The sequence below is a fragment of the Cavia porcellus genome, unplaced genomic scaffold (genome assembly GCF_034190915.1).
Source record: "Cavia porcellus strain 051 isolate PalLab524CR breed Dunkin Hartley unplaced genomic scaffold, mCavPor4.1 scaffold_9, whole genome shotgun sequence".
Lineage (NCBI taxonomy): Eukaryota > Metazoa > Chordata > Mammalia > Rodentia > Caviidae > Cavia > Cavia porcellus.
In genome coordinates, this window is record NW_026947492.1 from 15914261 (window position 1) to 15940529 (window position 26269).

General features: G+C 35.7%; 2 protein-coding genes across 2 annotated transcripts; both read left to right on the forward strand.

The window, feature by feature from the left end:
- Window positions 1-7391: 7391 nt before the first annotated feature.
- LOC101788085 (olfactory receptor 8B3-like) lies at window positions 7392-18299 on the forward strand. The gene is made up of 2 exons (XM_013155441.3): window positions 7392-7403; window positions 17361-18299. The coding sequence occupies exons 1-2, from the start codon at window positions 7392-7394 to the stop codon at window positions 18297-18299; spliced, it is 951 nt and encodes a 316-aa protein (XP_013010895.2).
- Window positions 18300-25095: 6796 nt separating this feature from the next.
- Window positions 25096-26040, forward strand: LOC100732762 (olfactory receptor 8B8-like). Its single transcript, XM_063256834.1, has one exon. The coding sequence runs from the start codon at window positions 25096-25098 to the stop codon at window positions 26038-26040; it is 945 nt and encodes a 314-aa protein (XP_063112904.1).
- Window positions 26041-26269: the final 229 nt, after the last annotated feature.

Sequence of the window (26269 nt, forward strand, 5' to 3'; positions counted from 1 at the left end):
CTTAATTTCTCTTTGTCTTCATCTCCCTCCTAATAGACACTCTCTCCATTGCAGAATTGCTTTAACCATATATAAAGCAATACACACCCAATTCCATTTTCCAAAAGTTATCCAGTCTTCTAAGTTAACCCTCTAAAAATGTATATAAATAGAAACACCATAACCTACATTCTCTCAGTTTATTGAAAAGTAAGGCTTGTGTTTATACTGTTTGTACATTCATGCCTGTATCTTATACTCTGAGTAACAACTCTGAAGATAATAGTATGCAGTGTATTAATTATTGTTACTCTCCTATTAGCCTGTTTTGCAACTGTTTTCTTTTTCTTTTTTATCATTTTGAAGTGAAAAAAGTTGTAATATCTGAGGAAGTTCAGTTCTGAGAATTCAGAGTAAATTAAATATTTCTCCTATTAACTTCAGCCCAAAACTCTGGAACCTATATCTGAAACAATGATGAAAAGCTTTAAAAAGTATGAAAGGCAAATTTCTTAGGAATCTGAAGAATCAAAAGAAGACAAAGCAATGAGTTCCTAATATTTTCTTTTTACTTTTTGTGTTTCAGCTCTGGAGCTGAAGAAAATGGCAAGAGGAGAATATCAATAAACAGGGACTATAATAAAAGCTCGCTTCTTCTGATTGGAGCACCGGGGAAAGATTAACCACAAGTCTTCCACTTTACTGAAATGCCATGAGAGTTTGGAGATATCTAGACACAAGCCATAGCAGTTGATAGTGGGTTATTTACCTATTATTTTGACTGTTTCTCATATTTTTTGGGGGGTGGTGGTATGGGTTTTACTGGGGATTGAACTCATAACCTCATGCTTGTGAGGCAGGTGTTTGTGCCTTTAAGCTAAAACTGTTTTTTAAAAGTAGTCTCCTAGTGAACAACAATCCAGTGTTATTTAACACATTGCTATTCTATGAATGTGAATATGTTGTACAGAGATGCTAAACAATTCTTTTAAACATTGCAATGAGGAAATTGGAGCAGAATACACAGACCAATGTTTTGAGTCTCTATCCACCTTTTTCTGTGAGAAATTTAGAAATCGCTGGCTTCATCACCATTTTGCTCAGCAGGATTCTCAGGTAGACATTTCCAGTCCGTGTTTAGAGATTAAAACTCTAGTGTACATGCCACACATTAAAAGATAGTTTGAAGTTATCACAGGGATGCCAATTCAGGGAACTACTATGTCCCTAAAAACTTTCAGATAAATAAACATGGCCATTTGGACATACACTCCAGGGATAATTACTGTTAGAGATGTGGGAATAAAGAGAGAAGAACCCAAACAATAAAATTCCCTTAAGAGATCAAGATATTTGTGAAATGGAGGATGCACAATCTCTAAAGAGAAGAGAAAACCTGAGTGAAGAACTGAGTCTGTAAGGAATTAGGACAGATCATGATTTAAGGAGTAAACACAATCCCTTCATTTCCTCCTTATGTCGAGGTCTGTTCTACAGAAAGACTTTCTTCCTCCTACTCAAAATCTCCTTTCTCTATTTCTATTCTTGTTGCTATTAATCTTGGCTCATGTTTATATCATATAATGGTTGCATTCATTGAGATTATCAGGATCCCACACCTGGAATATTCTCTTTATTTCTCTTTACTTCTGCCTTGATCTTCTAGCCCTATTCCCATTGGCCTGAAATCTGCCCTTCTGTCTCCACTTATCTATTTTTATTGTGCTCTCTTCCCCAAAGAGCTAAAGACATTGTACTAGAGGTTCATGTATACAAATATATAGAGTGGCACAAGTCATCATACCTAAATCCTGGAAGCAGCTGTGTATCCAAAAACAGAGAATTTGATAAAGAAATAAAGATGATTGGATAAAAAAAAAACTGTGAAGTAGTACTTGGTTGTAAAGAAGAACAAATTAAAGACATCTGTGAGAAAATGAATGTGGTTGGAAAATACAATTTTGAGTGAAATAAATCAGTCACCCAAGCTTACACCCTACATAGTATCTCTCATTTGAGTAAGAGGAAGCACAGAGTACACACATTTCTAAAACGGTTCTTATTCTCCTACAAACATTTCCTTCATGAGAGTTGGCATCAATGAATAACTGGTCCTAACATTTTAAAAAATGAATGTAATTTGCATAATTATAAAAAGCATAATGTGTAAAGTAATCGAGTGTGCCAATGGACAGCTGTGGATAAAACAGCAGAATGCAATATCGTCTGCAACACCTACGAACATTTGTTTGGTGGTTGGTACAGTTTTAACCTTAATTCCCTATGTTTCTGTACACATAACCACCTCATTTTCCTCACCTATTTCGTGCCAGTTCTCTGCCTGGAAGTACTTTCTGTTTGCCTAAGCGTGGGCAGGGGTTCTATTGTCTGGTTTCCATTTTAGTGTTTTTTTTTTCCTTTATGATTTCTCCTGTTTGACATGTAATACACTGCATTGTATTTTTAAATGTTTTTCTCAATCCGAATAAATTACCATTATGAATTGATTCCATTTCCTCAAAAACAAGCATTCCTTTTTACATAGAGCACCTGAGAATACCTATTAAAATCAAACAACTAATATTTCAGTTCCACATCTTCTCTTCTGGGTTGAAAAGGCAAAAAGAACTCAACAAGACTCCTAGAGAAGTGGAAATGAATCAAGGGGACTGTGGAGAAGAGGGGGAAGGGGATTTATTTGGGTGAATTTATCTTACACTATAAGATAAATATCCATAATATTTTTGAAGCTGCCCCTTTAACATTTAGCTGTTTCAGTAATGTTTACAAGATATCTTTTCAGGAATTATCCTATCATGTATGTATGTACATATACATGTGTATGTATTTTATATGTGTGATTTAGAGAAAACATGGTCAAATATGCATAAATCTATATATAGGAATATATCTATATATATCTATATCTATCTATATCTATCTATCTATCTATCTATCTATCTATCTATCTATATATCTATATCTATATATCTGATATGTATTTAAATGCAGTCAATGTATCCCCATGAACATTTTTATTATATATTTCAGTAATATGAATTCTTTGCAATACTGTCTTAATATGATGGTATTGCCATTTTATTCCTTTTGGCTAGATTTAAAAACAAAGTGTGATAGAATCTCAAGACAGTTCTCTACAAAGGAGTCAACAGAACAATTTGACTAGAAAGGATCAATTCAACTAATGATTGACATTTATTGATGCAAAAGTGTCCTCAATACTGGGCATAGAAACTCAGCAGGAATCTACAGAAATTTTAAAAGGATTTTAAAATACTTTTTTTTAAAATAACATGTTTTCCCACAGACTTGCTCTTTTGTTCCTGTCCATTTAAAATTTAAACAACATGTTATTCATTAACTCACTGGGAAGAGGGTGACACAGACTTCACAAATTCATATTTTGTTTATTTTTTTTCAAAGTGTTTCATATTAGTATGTTTGCAGCATATAAAGGTTACATTTATCATGGGAAATCTGTATCTGTACATAGCACATTTTAAATATTTTTTGCCCCTGCTTCTCCCATTGATCAACCTTCTGTTCAGTTCTTAATTAACTTCTGATTTTTAGTTTTTGCTTTTTGAGACAGTGTCTCATGCAGCTCAGGATGTGCTTAACTCATTCTGGAGCACAGGTTAGCCTCAAATTTGCTGGGGCCCTCTTGCTTCAGGTTCCAGAGGCTACAACTAGAGGAGTGCACCACCCTGCCCTGTTTAATCTTCCCATTTGATAAAGCCCTATTTCCAGCATTTAATTTCTTTTTAGAATCTTTTTTCCCTTCCTTTCCTCCTAGCCTTTATCACTTGTTCCCTAATAATCATTTAAAGCAGTCCTTGAGCCAGCTGACAGGCCACACGCCTGCACCCTCACTCTGGGAACATAGGCAGGAGCATAGAAAATTCAAGCAAGCTAGAGAGCAAGCCAGAGAGTCACTGACCCTGTTGAAAATAAACAAAAGAACTCTAAAACTGCTAGGGTTGTAACTCATTGCAATTGCCCTGAATTTGCAATACAACAATCAACAATAAACAGAGATAACTGAATGACCACAAATGGCATTAGAACTATGAATCCAGTTTTAAATGAGGCCATCTTTGGTAATTTTTAGTAACTTCCACTCAGATGTCAGGAGAGGGAAATACACTCCAACGTGTATATACATGTAGAAAAGGAAACAGAGGCACAGTGTCCCCGGAGCCCAGCCTGTTTGGGACTCTCACACCGTCTAGGTGCAGAGTAAGGGCTGGGCAGATCTGGAGCGCCTGCATTAGCCTTCCCGTGTGTCTGGAGGACTGTGGAATTCTAAGCAAGCAAGCGAGCATCACCAGTTCCATAGGCCCCATGGCCTGTGGTAAGTGCCCAGGGCACTCTGTCCCAAGCCCAGCCTGTTCGAGACCCTCGAGCCTTCCTGGTGCAGAGAAGTGGCTAAGTAGGTCTGAGATGCCTACATCCACCTCCCCATTTGGCTGCGCTCGGAGAATTGTGGAGTTCCAAGCAAGCAGGTGGGCGCAAACTGTTCCTGGAGCCCAGCCTATCTGGAACTACAGAGTTCTAAGCAGGCAGAAGACTGCCAATGGTTCCAGAGGTCCAGTGGCCTGGGAGAACTGGGTGCCAGCATGCCAGGAGCTGCGAACACAGAAGTGGATTTCCAACAGACCCTGAGGAAGCTTTTGAATAACACTTGAAACACAGAAATATAGGCAAATGACAAAATGAAAAACCAAATTACAACCTCAAACCTCCAGCCCATCTCAAGAAACCTGGGGAGCAATGTATATAGAAGAAAATATATGAAATACACCTCAAATATTGGACATAATAGCTACTGAAACAAACAAGCAACTCCAGGAAGCTTTAAATGAAATAAAAATCAAAATAATCTCCCAGGTAAAAGAAGAAATGAAAAAAGAAATTAAAGAGATTATGTATATATCTAAAGAAAACACAGTTTAAAAATTGGATGAGCTAAACAAAAAGATAGAATCCCTAGATGAGCAATATAAAAAACAAGAAAATACATAAAGCAGATGCACAGAGATATACAGGAAATCAAAAATTCCACTGAAAGCTGTAAAAACCGCCTCAATCAAAGTGAAGGTAGAATTTCAGGCCTTGAGGACAGGATTGCAGCCAGTGAAAAGGAAAGGAAAGATCTTATAAAAGTAACAAGGAACCAGGAAATAACAATTCAACAATTGCAAGATGACACAAAGAAAAACAACATAAGATTGATAGGGATTAATGAAAAAGAAGGGGACAACATAAAGGACGTCAAGAGGATATTTAGAGAAGTAATAGCTGAAAATTTCCCAAGCATGAGATCAGAAACCGACATCAGATTCAGTGAAGCCTATAGAACCCCAAATGATCATAACCAAAATAAAACTACACCCAGACATATAATAATCACCATCCCTGAAATCCAACACAAGAATAGATTATTAAAAGCTGTCAGAGAGAAAAGACAGGTCACTTATAAAGGAAAACCTATCGGAATTACAGCAGACTTCTCAGCACAAACAATAAAGTCAAGAAGAGCATGGAGTGAAGTATTCCAGATCCTAAAGCAAAATGATTTCCAACCTAGACTGATGTACCCTGAAAAACTATCATTCAAAATCTATAGTGAAATATGATACTTCCATGACAAAGAACAGCTGAAGAACTTCATGAACACCAAGCCAACGCTGCAAAAAATTGAGAGACAGTTTAGATACACAAAGGAAAAAACCACTAAGCAAAGCAGATAATTAAACAGAACAGAAAGATAAAGATGTAACAGCAGAAAGATAACATGTCAACAATAAACCAGCATATAACTGCTATAACCATTAATGTAAATGGCCTCAATGCACCAATCAAAAGAAACAGACTGGTAAAATGGATCAAGAAACAAAATCCAACCATATGCTTTTTACAAGAAACCCATCTAACCCAGAAGGATACTCAAAGACTGAAAGTCAAAGGATGCAAAACAATACTTCATGCAACAGGAATCCAGAAAAAAGCAGGAGTAGCCATTCTGTTTGCAGACAACATGAACTTTAAACAAACAATGATCAGAAAGGACAAAGAAGGTCACTACATACTCATTAGGGGAAAACTCCAAGAGGAAGAGACAACTACCTTAAATATATATGTACCAAACTCCAGAGCATCCAGTTGTATAAAACAACTATTAACATAAATGAAAAAACAAATTATCAGTAACACAATTGTAACAGGAGACCTTAACACAGAATTGACACCAAGGGACAGATCAACCAGACAGAAAATGAGCAAAGAAATAACAACTGAATCACACATGTGAACAAATGGTCTTAATAGACATATACAGAATGTTCCACCCAACAACATCAGAATACACATTCTTCTCAGCTAGACATGGGTCATTCTCTAAAACAGACCATATAATCGCTCAGAGAACACATTCAAACAAATGCAAAAGAGTTGAAATTATCCCTTGCATGTTATTGGATCATAGCGCTTTGCAATTAGAAATTAATGATAAAAGATAATGCAAAAATCCCAAAAACACATGGAAACTGAATAACACGCTCTTGAGTAACCAGTGGGTTACAGAGGAAATTAAAGAATAAATTAAACAATACCTACAAGAAAATAAAAATACAGATACAACTAATGGGAATCTGTGGGATGCAATGAAAGCCGTCCTCAGAAGAAAATTCATTGCACTGAGTTCACACATCAAGAGAACGAATACAAATAAATAACATGATGCTACACCTCAAAAAGCTAGAAAAAGAAGAGCAAGTCAAGCCCAAAACCAAAATAAGAGAGGAAATTATAAAAATCAGAGCAGAGATCAATGCAATAGAAACTAAGAAAACAATCCAAAGAGGCAACAAATTAAAGAATTGGTTCTTTGAAAGAATAAGGAAAATCGATAAGCCCCTAGTCAACCTTATTTAAAAAAAGGGAAGAAAAAGCTCAAATTCATGCAATAAGAAATGAAAAAGGTGAAATCACTACAGACTCTACAGAAATACAGAAGATCATCAACACCTATTTTGAAAACCTCTATTCTCAAAGATTTGATAACACAGAAGAAATAGATTCCTAGAAACATATGAAGTACCAAAGTTAGAACAAGAGGATGTAAACCTGCTGAATAACCCAATCTCTATTAATGAAATTCAAAATGTAATTAAGTCCTTACTTACAAAGAAGAGCCAAGGCCCAGACGGATTCACTGCAGAATTCTACAAGAAATACAAAGAAGACCTAATGCTGACACTCCTCAAACTACTCAATGAAATTGAAAGGGAAGTAATCCTTCCTAAGTCATTCCTGGAAGCAAATATTATCTTAGTACCAAAACCTGAGAAAGATCCAACTAAAAAGTGAACTATAGACCAATCTCCCTAATGAACACAGATGCAAAAATTCTCAATGAAATATTGACAAATAGGATGCAGCAATTCATCAAGAAGATAATACACCATGACCAAATGAGATTAATCCAAGGCATGCAGGGTTGATTCAACATAAGTAAATCAATAAATGTAATCCACCATATCAATAAAGCCAAAAGTAAGAATCACATGATCATTTCTATAGATGCAGAAAAAGCCTTCAATAAAGTCCAACATTCATTCATGATGAGAATTTTACAAAAAATTGGAATAGATGGTTTTTAACTCAAGGCCTCATAAAGGCCATCTATGACAAACCAACATTCAGTATCATACTAAATGGCCCAAAATTGAAAGCCTTTACTTTAAAATCAAGCACAAGACAAGGATGTCCTTTATCACCACTCCTTTTAATATAGTGCTGGAAGTACTAGCCAGAGCAATTAGACAAGAGAAAGAAATAAAACGGGTAAAGATAGGAAAAGAAGAAGCTAAATTATCATTGTTTGCAGATGACATGATATTCTACATAGAAGACCCCTAAACTACATTGAAAGACTCTTAGATACGATAAATAAATTCAGTAATGCAGCTGGATACAAAATAAATACTCAGAAATCAATAGCATTACTATACACTAACAACAAAAACACAGAGAGAGAAATAAGAGAAGCCACACTCTTCACACTCTTCACACTAGCAAGCAAAAAAAATGAAATATTTAGGAATTACTCTTACAAAAGAAGTGAAAGACCTATATAGGGAAAATTATAATACACTGAAAAAAGAAATTGAAGATGATCTCAGAAAATGGAAAGACATCCCTTGCTCATGGATAGGAAGAACAAACAGTGTGAAAAATTGCCATTATCCCAAAACTGTTATACAGATTCAATGCAATCCCAATAAAAATATCATCAACATACCTTATAGATCTAGAGAAATCAATCTTAAAATTCATCTGGAAGCAGAAGAGACCTGGAATAGCAAAGGCAATTCTAAGCAGCAAAGACAAGACAGGAGGCATCACAATCCCTGACTTGAAGTTATACTACAAAGCAACAGTAGTAAAATCAACATGGCACTGGAATCAAAACAGAGCTGAAGATCAATGGAATAAATTAGCAGATACAATCAAAACTACAAATACACTCAACCACCTTATCTTTGATAAAGGAGCCAATCAGGTTCACTGGAAGAACGACAGTCTCTTTAATAAATGGTGTTGGAATAACTGGCTCTCCATTTGCCGAAAACTAAAACTAGACCCATGCCTATCAACATGTACTAAACTAAAATCTAAATGGATCAGAGATCTGAATATTAAAAGAGAAACCCTAAATCCATTAGAGGACAAATTGGGTAGAAACCTTGAAGACACAGAGGTGTGTAGAGAATTCATGAACAGGACTCAAACTGCACGGGAAATACTTCCCAGAATCAATAACTGGGACCATCTCTTACTAAAAAAGTTTCTGCATGTCAAAAGAAATCTTCAGCATAGTGAAAAGAAAACCCACAAACTGGGAAAAGATCTTAGTGAACTCCCCCTCAGACAAGGGACTTTTGTCTAAAATATATAAAGAATAAAAAAACTCAGACCCCCCAAATTCAAAGATCCAATCCAAAAATGGGCATCTGAGATGAATACGCACTTCTCAGATGAAGAAATACAAAAGGCAAATAAACACATGAGAAAATGTTCAGCATCATTGGTCATTAGAGAAATGCAAATTAAAACCACACTGAGATTCCATCTCACTCCTGAAAGAATGGCCAGGATCAAGAAAACCGACAACAAATGCTGGAGAGGCTGTGGGGAAAAAGGAACTCGCCTACAATGTTGGTGGAAGTGTAGACTGGTACAACCTTGGTGGAGGTCAGTCTGGAGATTTCTCAAAAACCTGGGATTAGAAGTCCCATTTGTTCCAGCTATTCCACTTCTAGGCATATTCCCAGAAGAACTGAAAGCATCATACCACAGAGATATATGTGCACCTATGTTTATAGCAGCACAATTTGTAATCACCAGATCTTGGGAACAAACCAAGAGTCCATCAACTGAGGATTGGATAAAAAAGTTATGGTATTTCTATACAATGGAATACTACTCAGCTATAAAGAAGCATCACATTGAGATATTTATCAATAAATGTGTGCAGCTTGAGACCATACTCATAAGTGAAATAAATTGATCTTGCATTTTGGAATACCGAATAATTTCCCTAATATAAGAAATGATTCAAATATATAAAAGTATGTGGTAATCATGATTCCCCATTATGTGGCCTTGAAGCCTTACAAAGTTTTAACTTACTAATTGGAATGGATTTATTGTGGGCTGCTTGATATTATGGCCTGTGATGAAATGAACAGCTATTTTGAAGAAAACAAGTCATCATAGTAGCTAGTGCTCATTTACTATCATCTTGTTTTGAAGCCCCACCAAACTATGGCTCTTCTGTCTCCATTGGTTTTATCATTATGTATCTTGCTGGATTTTATTATATGTGATAGTATAAACAAAAATTGTTATAGGCAAAGAGATAATACAGAAACCATTTTTCATTTTCTGTTTTCTGGTTCTAAATACCCTACAATGCTTTCATCCACTTGAATTGTTTTACACTGACTTGATATGTTTGATGCTATAGAATATGAAGCTATATTCAAGTATTTCAAGGAAAAAGACACTATGGTAACTACTGTTAAGTCACGTTATTTGGTGGTGAAGCACTAAGTTGCTGAAACAGTCAGGATTTGAGCTGCATTGTAATGTTGTTATGTGCTCTTTTATCTCAATCTCTCCCTTATTCATTAAAAATTTTATTTAATTATTTTTTATGATTTTTTAAACTAAGGGGAAAATTTTGAAAAATTAGCAGGATATATTATAGTAACTTTTTTGATTTCCTATTAACTTGATTTGAAGTCCTGTAATACTCCCACTATCTTGTTTTGACTGATTAGACTCTGTTCCGTTCTGTATGATAGTATCAAGTTTGAGGGTATATGCAACTACTTTGAAGCAATAAGATTTACTATGATGCCCATTCTGGGTTGACTATTATCTTCTTTTGAAGTCCTGTAATGTTTACAAGGTTTAGGTTTTATTGGTCTTGTTCTCTACTGTTTTGTTCAACTTTATAATACCTAATGAGATAGACAATTCTTTTTAAGGAAGCAAGAGGCATTATGGTAACCATTGTTGATAACCTTATACTCTGTTTTTACATCATGTGTTATGTCTATCCTTGGTTTTGACTGACAGCTTTGTTTTGCCATATTTGACTTTATTCTCTTCCAAAAAATAGTAAGAAGAACTATGGAGAAATAAAATCCAAAATGAGTAAATTTTGTTGTAAATAATAGAGGGAAAAATGGTGCTCTAAAGGATACAACTGCAAGTGTATTTAGGGGTGTTAAATAGATGACCATATTAATATTTTTGGTTGGATCATTGAACACACTGTTTGTAGTCTCATTGTTTGAATGTCCACTTTGTATGCTTTGATCCTGTGACTTGAGCAACTCTCTCTAAAATGATAATGTGTAATCTATTAATTGGTGATTTCTTACTGTTTTTTTTGTAGTTTTCTATTACTTGTACCCTTACACTGTTTTGTTTTTTCTATTTTTCATTTTAAATAAAAAATAAAAATAAATAAAAAGGAAATACATGGCTAAAGGGAAAGAAGTAAAGAAATACTAATCTCAAAAGTATTTCCATCATCTTAATCCAACTGGTCTAAATTTCATTCAATCCTTGAATCCCACCCTTCAATGACTAAATTGGTTTTTATGCCATTTCTCTTGTCTGAAATCATATTTGTCTCTGGGTAAATTAAAAATCCATAGATAATTGTTCAAAGTGTCTCTAGTAGCAAAAGTCTTTCTTCAGGTTCTCACATGTCTCAGGAATATCAAACTAACGTAACTGAACCTTATCACTCATTTTGAGGTGCCTCAAAATAAATCAGAAACTTCTGGAATCAATCACAAGTTCACCTTCCAGTCTATGAAGCTACGTGATCATCATGAAGAATATTTGACAAAAGCTCATATGTATTGTGGAGCCACAAAATCCCCATGAATCTCACTGTGACCACACTATTGGTCATCCTGGAGCTGGGAGGGCCGTGCTAACCTTACTGATCTTCAGATGCTAGGACAGCATTTCAGGCACATCACTGATACCCCAGTGGCAAGTACACCTGAGAGACTGCAGCACAGTCCCCAGAGGCTGATGTCATCCACGCTCAGCTGCATTCTATGCTGCCATGTGCTCCCATGGGGGCATTTGAAAGTTTTTCTTATTCTTTCTGCTTGTTCAAGGGACCTAAGCCATGATATTCAGAAATAATAGTGTTGGCATCCTTATCATAGCCAACAAGGGAACTCCATGCTTGCTTTCTAGAGATCTTATCTTTCACTCTAGTCTGGTGAGCCACGAGACTCCTTCGAGAGAGGTCCTCTTCCTCCCAGTCAGGCATCTACACAAACACCTGGGTTGCTCAGTGTCTTGATAGACACCAGAACCTGGGGTGTACATGCTATTCTGCACGGTCGCCAGGTCCACTTTGTAACTTTCAGGGACTTCAACAGAAACTCTAATGACTTTTACATTTATGGTTTACTTCATGGTCTCTTGACATGTTCACCTGCACCTGAATTTTAGAAAGTATTCTGGGCATCCATAGCAATTTCCAATACGGTCTCTTCCTTCTCTTTTCCTATTAATTATTCATTCTGTAATTAGGATCAAATTTTGGTGTCCAAGCCCTAAAATATATGACATTATTTGATTTTTACATGTTGAGCAGTTTTTGAATTCCAGAGTCATTAAAGTATATATGCATATTATTTTTAGTTTTCACCTATTTTAAAATTTAAATTTATTTCTAATGAATGTTTAAAATGTAAAGTTGTTCATGATTATGTAAAATTGTATGTAATATAGTATTGTATTTCAGTTTTTTACCCTGCTAAATCAGATTGATTTTTTTTTGTTGAGAATTGTAGCCTAAATGACTTGTAGCTTTATCAAAATCCAAAACATATGCTGTTGCTGAATTCTACATACTGTTCTATTGACCTCTCTGAGCGTTAACCAACCTTGCATAGTCCTGAGAATTATATCATTATACTAAGTTTTAAAACACTGTTGTTACTGATTTTCTTATTTTGGAAAATTACTCTGAATATCACTGATCCTTTGGCTATTGATACAAATTTGAGAGTCACTTTTCTCCTATAAAATGCCTTGCTTGGAATTTAATATAATTTTATGGATCAGTTTAAAGATGACGGGCCTGGTTACAGCCCAGCAGCGTAGTTCCTGTCTGGTAAGCCTGAGGTTAAAGAAAAGAAAACAGTAATAGACACCTTGACAAGATTGAAACTTTTAACCTATGAAAATTAGGTGTTTTTCAATCTCTAGGAGGTGTGGTACAACAAATTAAGGTTTACATCAGAAAATGTACTCCATAAAAGAAGGTATGGCCATTAATCTCCCTGAAAATACTTCCCCCGTAGTGCAAACACAACTGTGGCATCATTCTTGGAAGTTTCTTGATGCAGTTCTGGAATCCCTCTTCTGTGAGTAAATCTTCCTTTTTTTTTTTTTTTTTTCATTTTTATTGGTACCAGGGATCGAACTCACGACTGCCTGCTTTCAAGGCAGGCACTTATGCCGCTGAGCTAAATCCCCAGCCCCAAATCTTTCTTATTTTGAGATTATTTTTATTTTAAAAACAAAAAAGAATGAAAACGATGATACAGAATTTCAAAACAATAATAGATTATAGTGTTTAATATATTTAAGTAGTGTCATTGTTTCATGTCATACATATCTTGCATGTACTACATTATGGATTTATACCTATATTCCCATCTGTACCTAGATCCCCAATCTCCCAAACAAGTGCACAGAGAAGGCCCAGACAAATGAGACAAGAGGTACGTTCTTTAGGGCTCCATGAGGAACGAAACACTTGGTAGAGTGTTTAACTCTGGTGGCTGAGACTGTGTGTCTGGGAGGCCCATATTTATTTAGGATTCAAACAAGGAAGGGGTCAGAGTGAAAAACACAGGAAACCTGAGCAGGACTTTGGGAGGGGTTCAGGGACCCTCCAAGCAGCAGATGATGCTCATTAAGGAGAACTAGCCCAGCAGAAAGTCTCCTGGTGGCATCAGCTGTGGCCTATCTTGCCCCCTGAGGTATCTCCTTGTTCTCAGTTCAGACATGCCAGGCCATGTGACAGCCCTGCAAGGATATTCAGCTTCAACGGCTCCAAACCACCTAAAATTTCATTGTTTTGGTACTGTTCTAAAAGGTACTGCTTTATAGAATTTCAACTTTTCAGTTGTTCATTGTTAATAAAAAGAAATAATGTTGACTTTCCTATGGTTTTCTGTCTTCCACAAACTCATAGAGGAATTTGTCTTTGAAAGGCCCGAAGAGTTAGTACGTGTAAGAACTGATCCAAGCAGCTAATGCGGGAGTGGGGTCCTTGTAAGGGGACACATTTGTCCCTCTCTTGCTTCATTCTTGTCTCTTTGCCATTTTTTCATTTGCTCTCAGACTCTTTTATCTTTTCTGCCTTGAGATGTCAAATAGCACTACATTATGCTTCATGAAGGCCCTGGCCAGGTGCTGGTTTCTTTCTGTGGATAACTAAAGCTCCAGAAGAGAGAAACACTAGATTTCTATTTCTTAAAAATCACTCTTCTCTCCCACAGAAAAAATCACCTCACCTGTACGATTTGGTTTTTCCAACAAGAAATGGACTGAGGCAGCCTTGACATTCTGTGGCATTATAAATTTCTTTATAACTGCAGTGGAATCAGTTCTTCCACATATGAGCAGTCTTATGTGAGCAGTCTTCTCATACACTGAGAAAGTTATCTTGTTTCTTCCTTTGCACCACAGCTGTGATTTATTTTCTTTTTGCCATATCACCTTCTAGCCATGAAGGAATTATAATATGGAAAACCATGTCTTCTTTTCTCACTGTGTGGGGAAGATCACACACTTCTTGGTGTCTTCGAATCTTTATGTTCTTTCTCCCTTTGAAATACCTTAAAAATTATTTCTCTTGGTTCTCAGCACTCAGGAACTCACAGGATTTTCAAAGTGACAGAAGAGAGACTGAAAGGAAAAAGCAAAACATTTATCAAAATTTTCCTTCATGGGATCATAATTGATACTACTCTGTATTCATGAATCTATACATTACTTCCACAAAAAGATGCAAGGCTTTAAAGTATATAGTTGAGTCAGACTCAGTAATTAAAATTTGAAAGAGTAATTTGACAGAAGGTGAGCCAGAAAGGATGAGAACATAATTGCAGATCGTCTCCAGGTCAATGGTACAGCTTAGATGGCTCTCACTGCATAATAGTGTGAAAACAGCAAAGTGTGTAAGTGATGCACTGTGATTCCTGAATGTCCACCCGTTCTTGGGTAGTGAGTTTTTGGTCTCATTCTAGGGAACTGCATTTTGATTCTCAAATTTGGAACTTTTCTTTGGTGTGATACTACTGTGATGCTTTAAGCTAATATAAGCAATCTGATAACAGTTAAGGTGAACCCGCCCGGACTATGTTGTTTCATAGCAGAGCAGTATTTAATGTATTTTAATTTTAGGATATTTTCAATTTGTAAGAGCATCTGTACTCAAATTGATATTCATTATTTTACATATGTATGCATTTATTTTTATTATTTCTTTATCTTTTCATGTAACAGTCACAACAATCCCTATCATACAAATGGCAATCTGTGGCACAGACATGTTGCTACTTGTCCAAGATATTGTAATTTGAAAATGGGGTGCATGATTCCAACACAGAACTTCTATCTCTGTATTTCCAGATTGGCTATGAGAAATTTACAAATTTCTAACTACACCACTGAAGTGTTCCACTTAAGATCTCAGCAGGTCACTTGGCAGACATTTCCACTAAGTGTATAAAGGTCACAACTTTAGTATGGATGCAACACATTAAAAAAAAAACTTCCCCTGAAGAATCAAAACCTAAGGTGAACACTATTGCAGTTCTTCACAACTTCACATAAAAGAATAAGCAAGCCTATGTGTACACTGCATGGAAGATCACTATCAAAGACATGAGAACAAGGAACAATGAACTAAAATGATGAATTTCCTTTTGAGGTGATGCTGATGGGGAGATGAGAATTTAATTTTTTCTCTGCTGTGGGAGATGCACAGTCCCTGTAGAGAAAGGAAAGCCTGAGTGAAATATTGAGTATCTATGGAATTAATAAAGGTTGTGCGTAAGAAGCAAACACAATCCCCTCATTTCCTTTTTTATATCTAGAAGCTGTGTCCTAGGAAGAGACTGGAGAAGCTATTTTCTTGTTCATACACAAGCTCATTATGTCTTTATAATCATGTTAAATCTTCTGATATTTCATCTAGTGACAATTGTAGGAAGAAGGGATATTTATTTTTCTCCAAATCTGATGCTTCAGAGGAGATAACATTATCTTTATAAATTATGACTGCTACTTCAGAAGGAAATATAAGAAATTCAGCTTGTGTTGTATCTTATTAGAATCAATGGCAAAAATCCTATATTGTCCTTTAGAAGTTTTGAGTAAAATATGATAAGCAATCACTAAGGTTTCCTCTCTCAAGAATGGTAAGTTTGGAAATCACTTTGTATTAATGTCTTCCAAATTATTGAACACATTTACTGAGATATTTAAAATATGCAAAATGTATATATGAAATATTCCAGTTATTATTGTGGCATGTGCATTGTAAAATACTTTGAAAAGTGAGAGTAGGTAATATATTGGTCTTTACATAGTTACCATTTAAGTGTGTTATACACACATATATATAAAGGAGAAAATTTTTAAAAATTGTTTTTTGGTTCTGGGAATCAAACTCACTTATACTGAGCTAAATCCCTAGCTCCAAGAGTAGAAATTATGAAAATCTTTTTCGTTATCACAGAGTGAGTATAACAACCATTACTGTTAACTCTTAATATCATGTTATGTATTAGCTCTCCAAATCTGAATTAGGTTACATAATCGAATGTAGTAACTTTGGCCAAAATAGCCTAAATTTCACACTGGCTAATAACAATCAACATCCTACTGTATGATTATGTGAATGTACTGTTGTAGATTTACACATACATGTGAGATCTTACATTATTTCTCTTTTTGTCTCTTGCTTAAATTACTTACCATAGGTCTCACATTTTGAGCTGAAGTCCAGGAATCTGATATAGGTAATTTCTCCCACATTGTCTTCTATTCTAAAACTCAAGTAAAACTAGTAAAAGAACACCTTAGAAAAAGCAATAGATAATATTTTTAGCAATGTTGGACAGAGACGGCACAGTGTTTTAATCTGTAGTATGCTTTGTGTGGATAGATCTCTCTTCTGGACATGAGATTTCCTGTGCTATGGGACAGTCACTGAAGCATTGGTTCCTACAGTCTGGTTGCTGTGTTTAGATAAGAACAGTTTCCATGCTTCCAAAACACCAGAGAGTAATGTGCATTAAAATTTAATGCCAAGGTGAAAGACTTCTGCCTCCAATTTTACTAGTGGAAGAAATATCCAAACAATGAAGACAATAATAATGCTGTCCAGTAAATGCTGTCCAGCCTTGTGTTTTTCATTTTTTGTATAGCAGCTTTGTTTTAATATGGTAGCACTGGCCCTGGCTCTATTGGCTAAATTGAAGGTGCAGGTTTATATTGTTTTTATATAAATATGGTAAACTATAAAAGTTTACCATATTTAGATTTTAAGACTTCAATTAGGCGATGACAATGTCACTCAGCACCAGATAACTTTAGAGTCAAGCTCTGTGGCTTTAGGCTGGTTATGTCTGACATTTCTGGCTTGTGCCTCACATTTATGAAAGAAGGGATTGTAAGAGCACTTGTGTGGTGAGTGTAATTCTACTTTCCTGTGTCCATAGATTCTACAGAGAAGAATGGCCCCTGAAAATGGCTCTTATGTAACTGAATTCGTTCTGATGGGGTTAACAGACCAACCAGACCTCCAGCTCCCACTGTTCTTCCTGTTTCTAGTAATGTACATGGTCACTGTGTTAGGAAATTTAGGCTTAATAACTCTGATTGGGTTGAATTCACATCTTCACACTCCCATGTACTTTTTCCTCCTTAACTTGTCCTTCATTGACCTTCATTATTCTTCTGTGTTTACACCCAAAATGCTAATGAACTACTTATCACCGAAAAATGTTATCTCCTATAGAGGGTGTATGACCCAGTTCTACTTTTATTGTTTTTTCATTATTTCTGAAATCTATATGCTGACGTCAATGGCTTATGATCGCTATGCGGCCATCTGTAACCCACTTCTCTATAACACTGCCATGTCCCCCAGAGTGTGTCTCAGCCTTATGCTTGGCTCCTACCTGATGGCATTTTCTGGTGCCATGGCCCACACGGGATGCATGCTGAGGCTGACATTCTGTGACGCAAACACCATCAACCACTATTTCTGTGACATCCTCCCTTTGCTTGAGCTCTCCTGCACCAGCACCTATGTCAATGAGTTGGTGATATTCATTGTGGGGGGTATTAACATCATTTTGCCCAGCATCACCATCTTTTTGTCTTATGTGTTCATCCTCTCTAGTATATTAAAAATACGCTCCATGGAGGGCAGGTCGAAAGCTTTCAGCACCTGTGGTTCTCACATAATTGCAGTTTCTCTGTTTTTTGGATCATGTGCATTTATGTATCTGAAGCCGTCCTCTACTGGGTCTATGAATCAGGGAAAAATCTCCTCTGTCTTTTACACCAACGTGGTTCCTATGATGAACCCTGTAATCTATAGCTTGAGGAACAAAGATGTGAGAGTTGCTGTGAGAAAATGTTTGGGCAGAAGAGATTTTTGATCAGAACCATACTTTGTCTGTGCATGTGCTTACAGCACAGATAAATTCTAAGTTAATATAAAATGTATCTCTTCAAAACTTTATCATCATATTTTATTTAAGTTTGGGGAGCAATGCTTTTATGCTAAACCTTTTTATAATTATGTTTCCTTATTATTTATACCTTTCATTATTATTCCTGTTATGGTAACATGAAATGAAAATGACAAAGGGAATGAGGTTGATAATGCAATCCAGAAAGAGAACCAGAACTGATAGCAGAAGACTCACAACTAGCTATAGATTTTTTTCCTTCTTTATGTAATTATGGGATTTCATTTTCTTTCTTTCTTTTTTTTTTTTTTTTTTTTTGTTCTTGGGGTCAAGCTGACAACCTTGCACTTACCAGGCAGGCACTTGAGCCATGGACCTAAATCCTTGGTCCACTACACAATTTTAAATTATTGATCTTTCATAGTTTCACTGGCTCTTCTATGCATTAGATATAAATTGATAATGTAATGAACATTAGTTGTGCTTCACAAGATACTACGAATACAGCTGACTAAAGCGTATAATGCAGAGTGTTTAGTGCTGTGATATAATTTATGTATGGTAGACTTTTTGGAAAGATTTTCTTGTAAACTGCCAGCCCTTGAAAGATACATATTCTTGCTCAGTGTAAGACAGAATAGAGAACAGAGTGAGCATGTAGTACTCAGGTTTCATCACAAACTGACAAAAAAAAAATGTTAGCTTAGTGTCATTGTATTTCATCATGCACAGTCTTTTATTGTTTTTGAGGAAAGAATTCAAATTGAAAATGAAGGGAAAGAAGAGAAAAAATGGACAGAGAGGAAAGAAAGAAAAGAAAGAAGGGAGAAAGAATGAAAAGAAAAGAAAAGAAGAAACAGAAAGAAGAAAATAAAAAAATATACAGGACTTTTCTAAGAGTTCTTGGGTTAAAGTTTTGCTCAGGTGGACATTTGATGTCATTTTTGTGTTGCTGGTATAGATTGGAGGTGCTTAGCACAAGTTCACAACAGAATTTTCTTGAGTAGGAGAATTAGTTTCCAGAGTCTTTTAATTGACTACAGTGGAGCTTGGGATTGAATGATAGTGACAGACCAGGTACTAAAGAAACAAACTGTTAGCTAATAAGAGACTTCTGTTTGAAGAATGATCAGTGAAAATTAAAAAGCATTTTAGACTGTCCCCTGTCTTGCTCTGTAGAGTGCTCTAATTATCCTTCATTATTCATAAAGTGTGGACACTCATTTGACACAGAATTGTGCATTAATATTGTGCTGAGGAATGAACATGGCCATATTTGTGGGAAATCAGAAAGAGAAATGATAATTTTAAGAAATAAAATAGTGAATGTCAATTAAAATTCTAGTTGAAAGAAGAAATTTAAAAAGTCAAATAGTTGGAAAATAAGGCCTAAATTTTTCTTTTCTTTTTTGCGAAAGGCCATGGAAACATAAAAGTTACAGATTTCTCTGGAAGCAACACAGGCTTAGGCCTTTTGATTTTAAAGAAAGTTTAACCAGGCGGGCAGGAGGACTTGGGAACAACTAAATCTCTCTTGTTTTGGTTGATTTTCATATACTGTTACCTTTTGTAATAATGAATGAAAACCTGATATTTCAGCTGAGAGAGCAGTGAGAACTGGTGAAGTCCATTGGGTAAAGAAATAAATTGTAATAACTTATTTTAAAGAGTAGGTTGATGGATAATATTCCCTTGAATCTAGAGTCAATGACTATTCAACAATTCCTACGCTAATGCACAATGTGAAAATTTACATAATTTGTAAGATAATTGTAATAAGATATAGTCCTTTTCCTTTAAAAACAAAACCTGTCAACCCAGTGTTTGCGTGCTGAAAAATTTAACATCAGTGATTTGCTGGATTGTATGCTTTATATGCATAGATATGCTCAAATTTTCATTAAAGGCTTGAGATAACCATTCATTCCCTATCGATGGCTGCAATACCCACATATTTGTCATTTCTCCACAAGTTTTAACAATCTATAGTTGAATTTGAAAGATTTGCTTCAACTTCATTTGCAACTCCTTTGTTATAATCAATTTCCCTGTGTAATAAAAGCATGTTTAAATAAGATAATATTTTTTGTCACCTGGTATCCTTTGAAGGCATTGCAGAGATTGTCTATGCACCTCATATGTTTCATTAACACTTGAACTGACCAAACCTGTATTAAATCATATCATTGTCTTTCATTTGAAGTATCTCAAAACGAAAATTGTGTTCCATGTTTTAAAAGTTAAAATCCTTTAAAATTAAGCCCATTCTTTTATTTTCTGTAAAGTTAACTTCAAAACTTTAAATAACTTGTAAATGTGATAAGGTACATAAAGTCTCAGAAAAATCCTATAAATGGAAGTTCAGTTTGACCTGGATTCCTATTCTAGTCATCATTTCCAAAAAAATTCAGATTAGTTATACATGTGTACCCAAGTTTATGACAGCATGTCTGTCAGTAACCTAATCTTGGAGGTATTCTATATGTCCACTAACAGACGACTGCTTAATGAAGATGTATTTTATATATACAGTAGAGGATTGCCCTCATGCAGAAGAATAAATTTTTTAAAAAATGCACCTTGAAACCATAATATTAAGGGAAATAAATCGTACACGTTTTCTCTTATATAAGAAACACATAATGTAAATTATTTAAAGAGCAAATTTAAAGATAGACAACAGGAAACAGGGAGATAGGTCTTTTGCAAACAGGAAGGAGAATTAGAGATAGAGAGAGACGGAAATGAAGAAAGAGAAAGGAGAAGTACAGAGAACCATGATGTGTATTACACATGCACGAACTCCCCACCATGAATGAGATCACTGGGTACTGCAAATACGTGCTAATGGAAAGAACACTGTGGACACTGGAGCTTAGTGGGGCTTCCTGGTTGAAACTTGTGTGAGCAGTGGGCTGCACCATGATTCCACTAGAAAGAGACAGGAGCTCAGCTTCAGGACCCTCCCACAACTCGCCCCATCAGTCTCTTCATGTATGTCTTTCAATAAAATTGCCTCAGAAAAAACAAATGCAGTTAATGCTCTTAAAAGGATCATAGTGTTAGTTCTTCATGTTTCAAATTTTCATTTCTGTAATGATGAGTGATTTGAAGACATTTTTCTTTTTACACTGTATTTTAGAGCTGTTTTAGACCTACAGTGAATTTGATGAGATGGTGCACAGATTTCCCATATAACATCCTCCCTGTACACATGTAGAGACTTCTCTGTTACCAACATTTTCAATCAGAGTAACAAGCATTTTACAATGGATGAACTCATTTTGATGTATTACAGGAACCCAAGCTCCATAGCAGACATTGGCATTCACACTTGGTGTCTTACATTCTCTGACATTGAACAGACATATGACACCATGGTGGTCACCCATCAGCTCCAATTTTAACTGTGATAATGGTCTTCTCAGAAAATACATATTCTAAAAGTGGCTGCAACCACAAATCCCTCTCATCCACAATTTAAGAAAATTCCAAGTTTTCACACCTTCTCTAACATTTGGCATTCGTTATAATTTTTATTGAAACCGTGCTAATGAGTCTGAGGTGGTTTCTATGGTTGATTGATTTATACTTCATTCATTATTAAGGATATTATTAAGCATCTATTTCAGTGCCTTGTATATTTTCTTATGAGAAACATGTGTGTTTTCCAATATTGTGCTTATTTTAAAAGACTTGTATTTTTGAAATTTTACATTTAAAGAATATATTAATGAACTTGTGATACTAATTCTGATTCTATATGATTTGGAAACTGTTTTCTTCTGTGACTCATTCTTTCCTTCACTCAATGACAATTGATTCAATCTCAAAAATTTAATTTGATCAAATTCAATTTGTCTTTTTCTTCTCTGTCCTTAAAATATAATATCTAAGAAATTATTTTATCTCAAGATCAAACATTTTTACACTCATTTTTTATTCTAATAGTTTTATCAGGTTATTTCTTCCATGTAAATGTATGATTTATTTTGAGTTAATTTTGTATTGTAAATTAAGTGCCCAGATCACTTTATGCACATGGATACAGTGTTATTCCAGCATGCTTTTCTTGAAAAGACAATTGTTTGTCCACGAATTATCCTGACATTCCTGTGGAAAATAAATGATTAGATTCAAATGTTTATTTTTGAGTTTTAGTTTCATTCTATTTGAAATTCCTGCTCCATCCATATGGCTCTCAGAGTCTGACAGCACTCAGTTTGCCTCTATGCATTGCTTCTTTTTTTTTTATTTCACACTTTATGTTCATGAGTTCTTTACATCCTATTTCTGTGGTTTTAAAATCCCATAGTTTAAGACATGAAAGTGAAAGGGGGGTAGTGTAAGAATGCCTTCAAGGTCCTATTTCATTATTTGTGATCTCCCAGGGCCAGGAAAAGTGTAATAGAAAGAGGAACAGTCTTTCAACATTCTTTTTTCATAGAAGCACTGCTTGAAATAATTGCCTCCTTGGACAAAGAGCCAACTAAAGTACAGCTAATAGGAAGCTGAGATAGAGATTTTTGCAGATGAGGAGTCTAGAGGTGAACGGAAGATGGGTGAAGCAGGAGAAAGCATGAAAAAGAAAAAATGGGTTATGTACACGCACAAACTACCTAAGAAAAATGTGATCGTTAGGCTGCAAATATACTAATAAAATAAGAATAGAAGAAAAGAAAAAAAGAATGCAAATATTTTTCATAGTTAAAACAAAAAGATTATGGAATAAGTAGGATGTTTTTCTGCAAGCTTAAGAATTAGATGAGTGAATATAAAAGATCATAATTTGATTTTAAATGTTCATTTAAGGCTTTCATTTGGTGTATTTCTTGGAGGAATTTTTAAAGTTTATTCTATTATTGTGTAAGATAAACTTCATTTTAGAGGAGAGAGATTATTTGAATTAAAATGTAAATATTAATTTTCAAATGGCAAAATTTCAACTTTTGATAAGAATCTAAATAGATCACACAACTATACATGTTGATTCATAAGAAACGTTAAGATAGATTTATTTCCAGCTGTATAGTCAAGGACAGATTTCTAGTACTTGTTCAGAATTAATCATTTAACAAGGAAGAATTGAGTACGGCTGTACATGCTCATAATCTCCGCACTCTCAGATCTCAGGAGGAAGGATAAAAAATTTGAGCCTATTCTGTGCCACTTAGTGATATAGCAAGTTCTTGCTTCAAAATTTTAAAAAAAAAATAATTAATCAATCAACTAGCTAATGAATGAAAAGGGCTTGGGTTGTAACTCACTGAGAATACCAGAGGTTCAATCTCTCTCACCCCCACACATAAACAAAAACTTACACTGGAGAAAGGGATTTTAAAAAGAAGATATTCCATAAAAAGAAACCAAATGGAGGTATTACAATTCTTGTAAACTTTCAGATAAAGAAACTAAGAACCAGGGGGCAAGGCCGGTAAGAAACTCATTTAGAATGAGGGAGGAAAGAAACAATGCAGTGTATTTCCCACTGGATACCAGAAGACAGCGAGAAGGAAACATTTTTTGGCCCTGCCTTGTGGATCCTGTAAGCCCAAGGGTAAAGAAAAATTTAAACACCTTCATGAGTCCCTCGGGAACTAAAGGCAGCTCACAGTCCAGGGCATAAATATAATTCCTTTATTTCCTTTTTAAAAGGTTGAATCTGTTCTCAGGGAAGAAACCTGGCAAGCTCTTCTCCTGTTTGTTACCGAACAGATTATGTCACTGATTCCACATTGAATCATTTGCATCATTTTAAATGCAAATATGACAATATTGAAGACTGATTTTCTCGGTGCTATGAAAGGACTCACAGTCAGAATCAGGAAACATGATCCATAGTTATCAAAAACTTCCAGGCCAATATGGAAATTCAGTCTACGCTGCCTCTTCTCAGTGTCTAAGGAACCAAATTCTAAAAGTCCAAAATTTTCATTTCAGACCTGTGGAACAAGGAAACAAGGATAAAGAAAAACCAATTTTTCAGGTCTAAGGAGGGTGAGTTTGTAATTTCTGTGATTATTAATGTCTTCCTTTTAGAAGGCAGCTCAGGGATCTAAGTTAGTGTGGTTTTCTTCCCATTGTGAGCATTTCTGAGACTCAAGTAGAGTTAGTAGAGGAATTTGTTCAGAGAAGGAGCAGAAACTGCTCAGAAACTTTGCAGAGTTGACAGTATGCACATGGTATTGGGCAGTGTGTTCAGTATTCAAGGACAGAACTCTCTCTGCTCTGAGAGATTTAGGGCTTTAATTTTAGAACTTGATTAGTGACTCACCTCTCCTGGACTCTGGTTCCTCACTTCTGCTTAGACTTGATTCTTCATTTTACACTCTAAGGGAGTCTAACCTGCCTTAGAGACCAGGACCTGGTTGCTAAGACTTCTGCTTGCAGTTTAAGGGTGAGAGAGTGGACAGCTGAGAGAAGACAGTATGAAAAGAAGAGAAGACTAATGTTCTCCTGCAGTCTTTTTTATAAACCCTTCATTTTTAGCAGTCCTGTTTGGATACAGCATCTTTACTTTGAACTTTACTTTGTCACTGAGTGATAAAATTCAATTTTTTTGTAGCTTAGAAACACTGGTAAGTGGATGCTTCTGTGAGAATCTGGTCATGATAAATATGAATTCCAAGTTCCTAGTTTGGGTAGACTTAGACTTTGCTGGTATATTCTATTCTAGTGGGAAGAAATAATGCAGGAGAAACAAAGTTGTCTGTCCTTTAATGTGACCCCAATTGCCTGTGTCCACAGATTCTGCTACAAAAGAATGGCTCTGGAAAATGTCTCTTTTGTGACTGATTTCATTCTGATGGGATTGACAAACCGGCCAGATCTCCAGCTCCCACTGTTCTTCCTGTTTTTACTAATGTATGTGACCACTGCTCTCGGAAATTTGGGACTGGTAACTCTAATCAGGCTGGACTCACATCTTCACACTCCTATGTACTTTTTCCTCCTCAACTTGTCCTTCATTGATCTCTGTTATGCTTCTGTGTTTACACCCAAAATGCTCATGAACTTCACATTAGAGAAGAATGTTATTTCCTATATGGGGTGCATGACCCAGCTCTATTTTTACAGCTTTTTTGTTATTTCTGAGTGCTATGTGTTGATGGTAATGGCCTATGACCGCTATGTGGCCATCTGTAATCCACTTCTGTATAACATGGCCATGTCCCCCAGAGTGTGTCTCAGCCTTATGCTTGGCTCCTACCTGATGGCATTTTCTGGTGCCATGGCCCACACGGGATGCATGCTGAGGCTGACGTTCTGTGATGCAAACACCATCAATCACTATTTCTGTGACATCCTCCCTGTGATGCAGCTCTCCTGCACCAGCACCTACATCAATGAGTTGGAAGTTCTCATTGTGGTGGGGATCAACATCATTGTGCCCAGTGTCACCATCTTCATCTCTTATGGTTTCATCCTCCACAGTGTCTTCCATATCAGCTCTGCCGAGGGCAGGTCCAAGGCCCTCAGCACCTGCAGCTCCCACATAATCGCTGTTGCTCTGTTCTATGGGTCAGGTGCATTCATGTATCTGAAGCCATCCTCCACAGGATCTATGGATCAGGGGAAAATCTCTTCTGTCTTTTACACCAACGTGGTTCCCATGATGAACCCCTTAGTCTATAGCTTGAGGAACAAAGATGTGAAACTGGCACTGAGGAAATCCTTGAGCAAAAGAAAGTTTTGTTCAGTAATTTAAATAATATATGCATTTGATTATATGCCATGGAGTCTTTTTAAGTTTATTGTTTGTTCATGCAATTTGGATATATAGAATGATCACATCTATCATGTGTGTAAGTATCACATTGTTTCCTTTGTGTTAGAAACCAAAAGTGTAAATAAAGCATGCAATGTATAATGCTGTGAAACAGGAAGAATGGAGTCTATTTTAATAAAAGAGGAGGGAGTATCTTTTCCCATTTTTT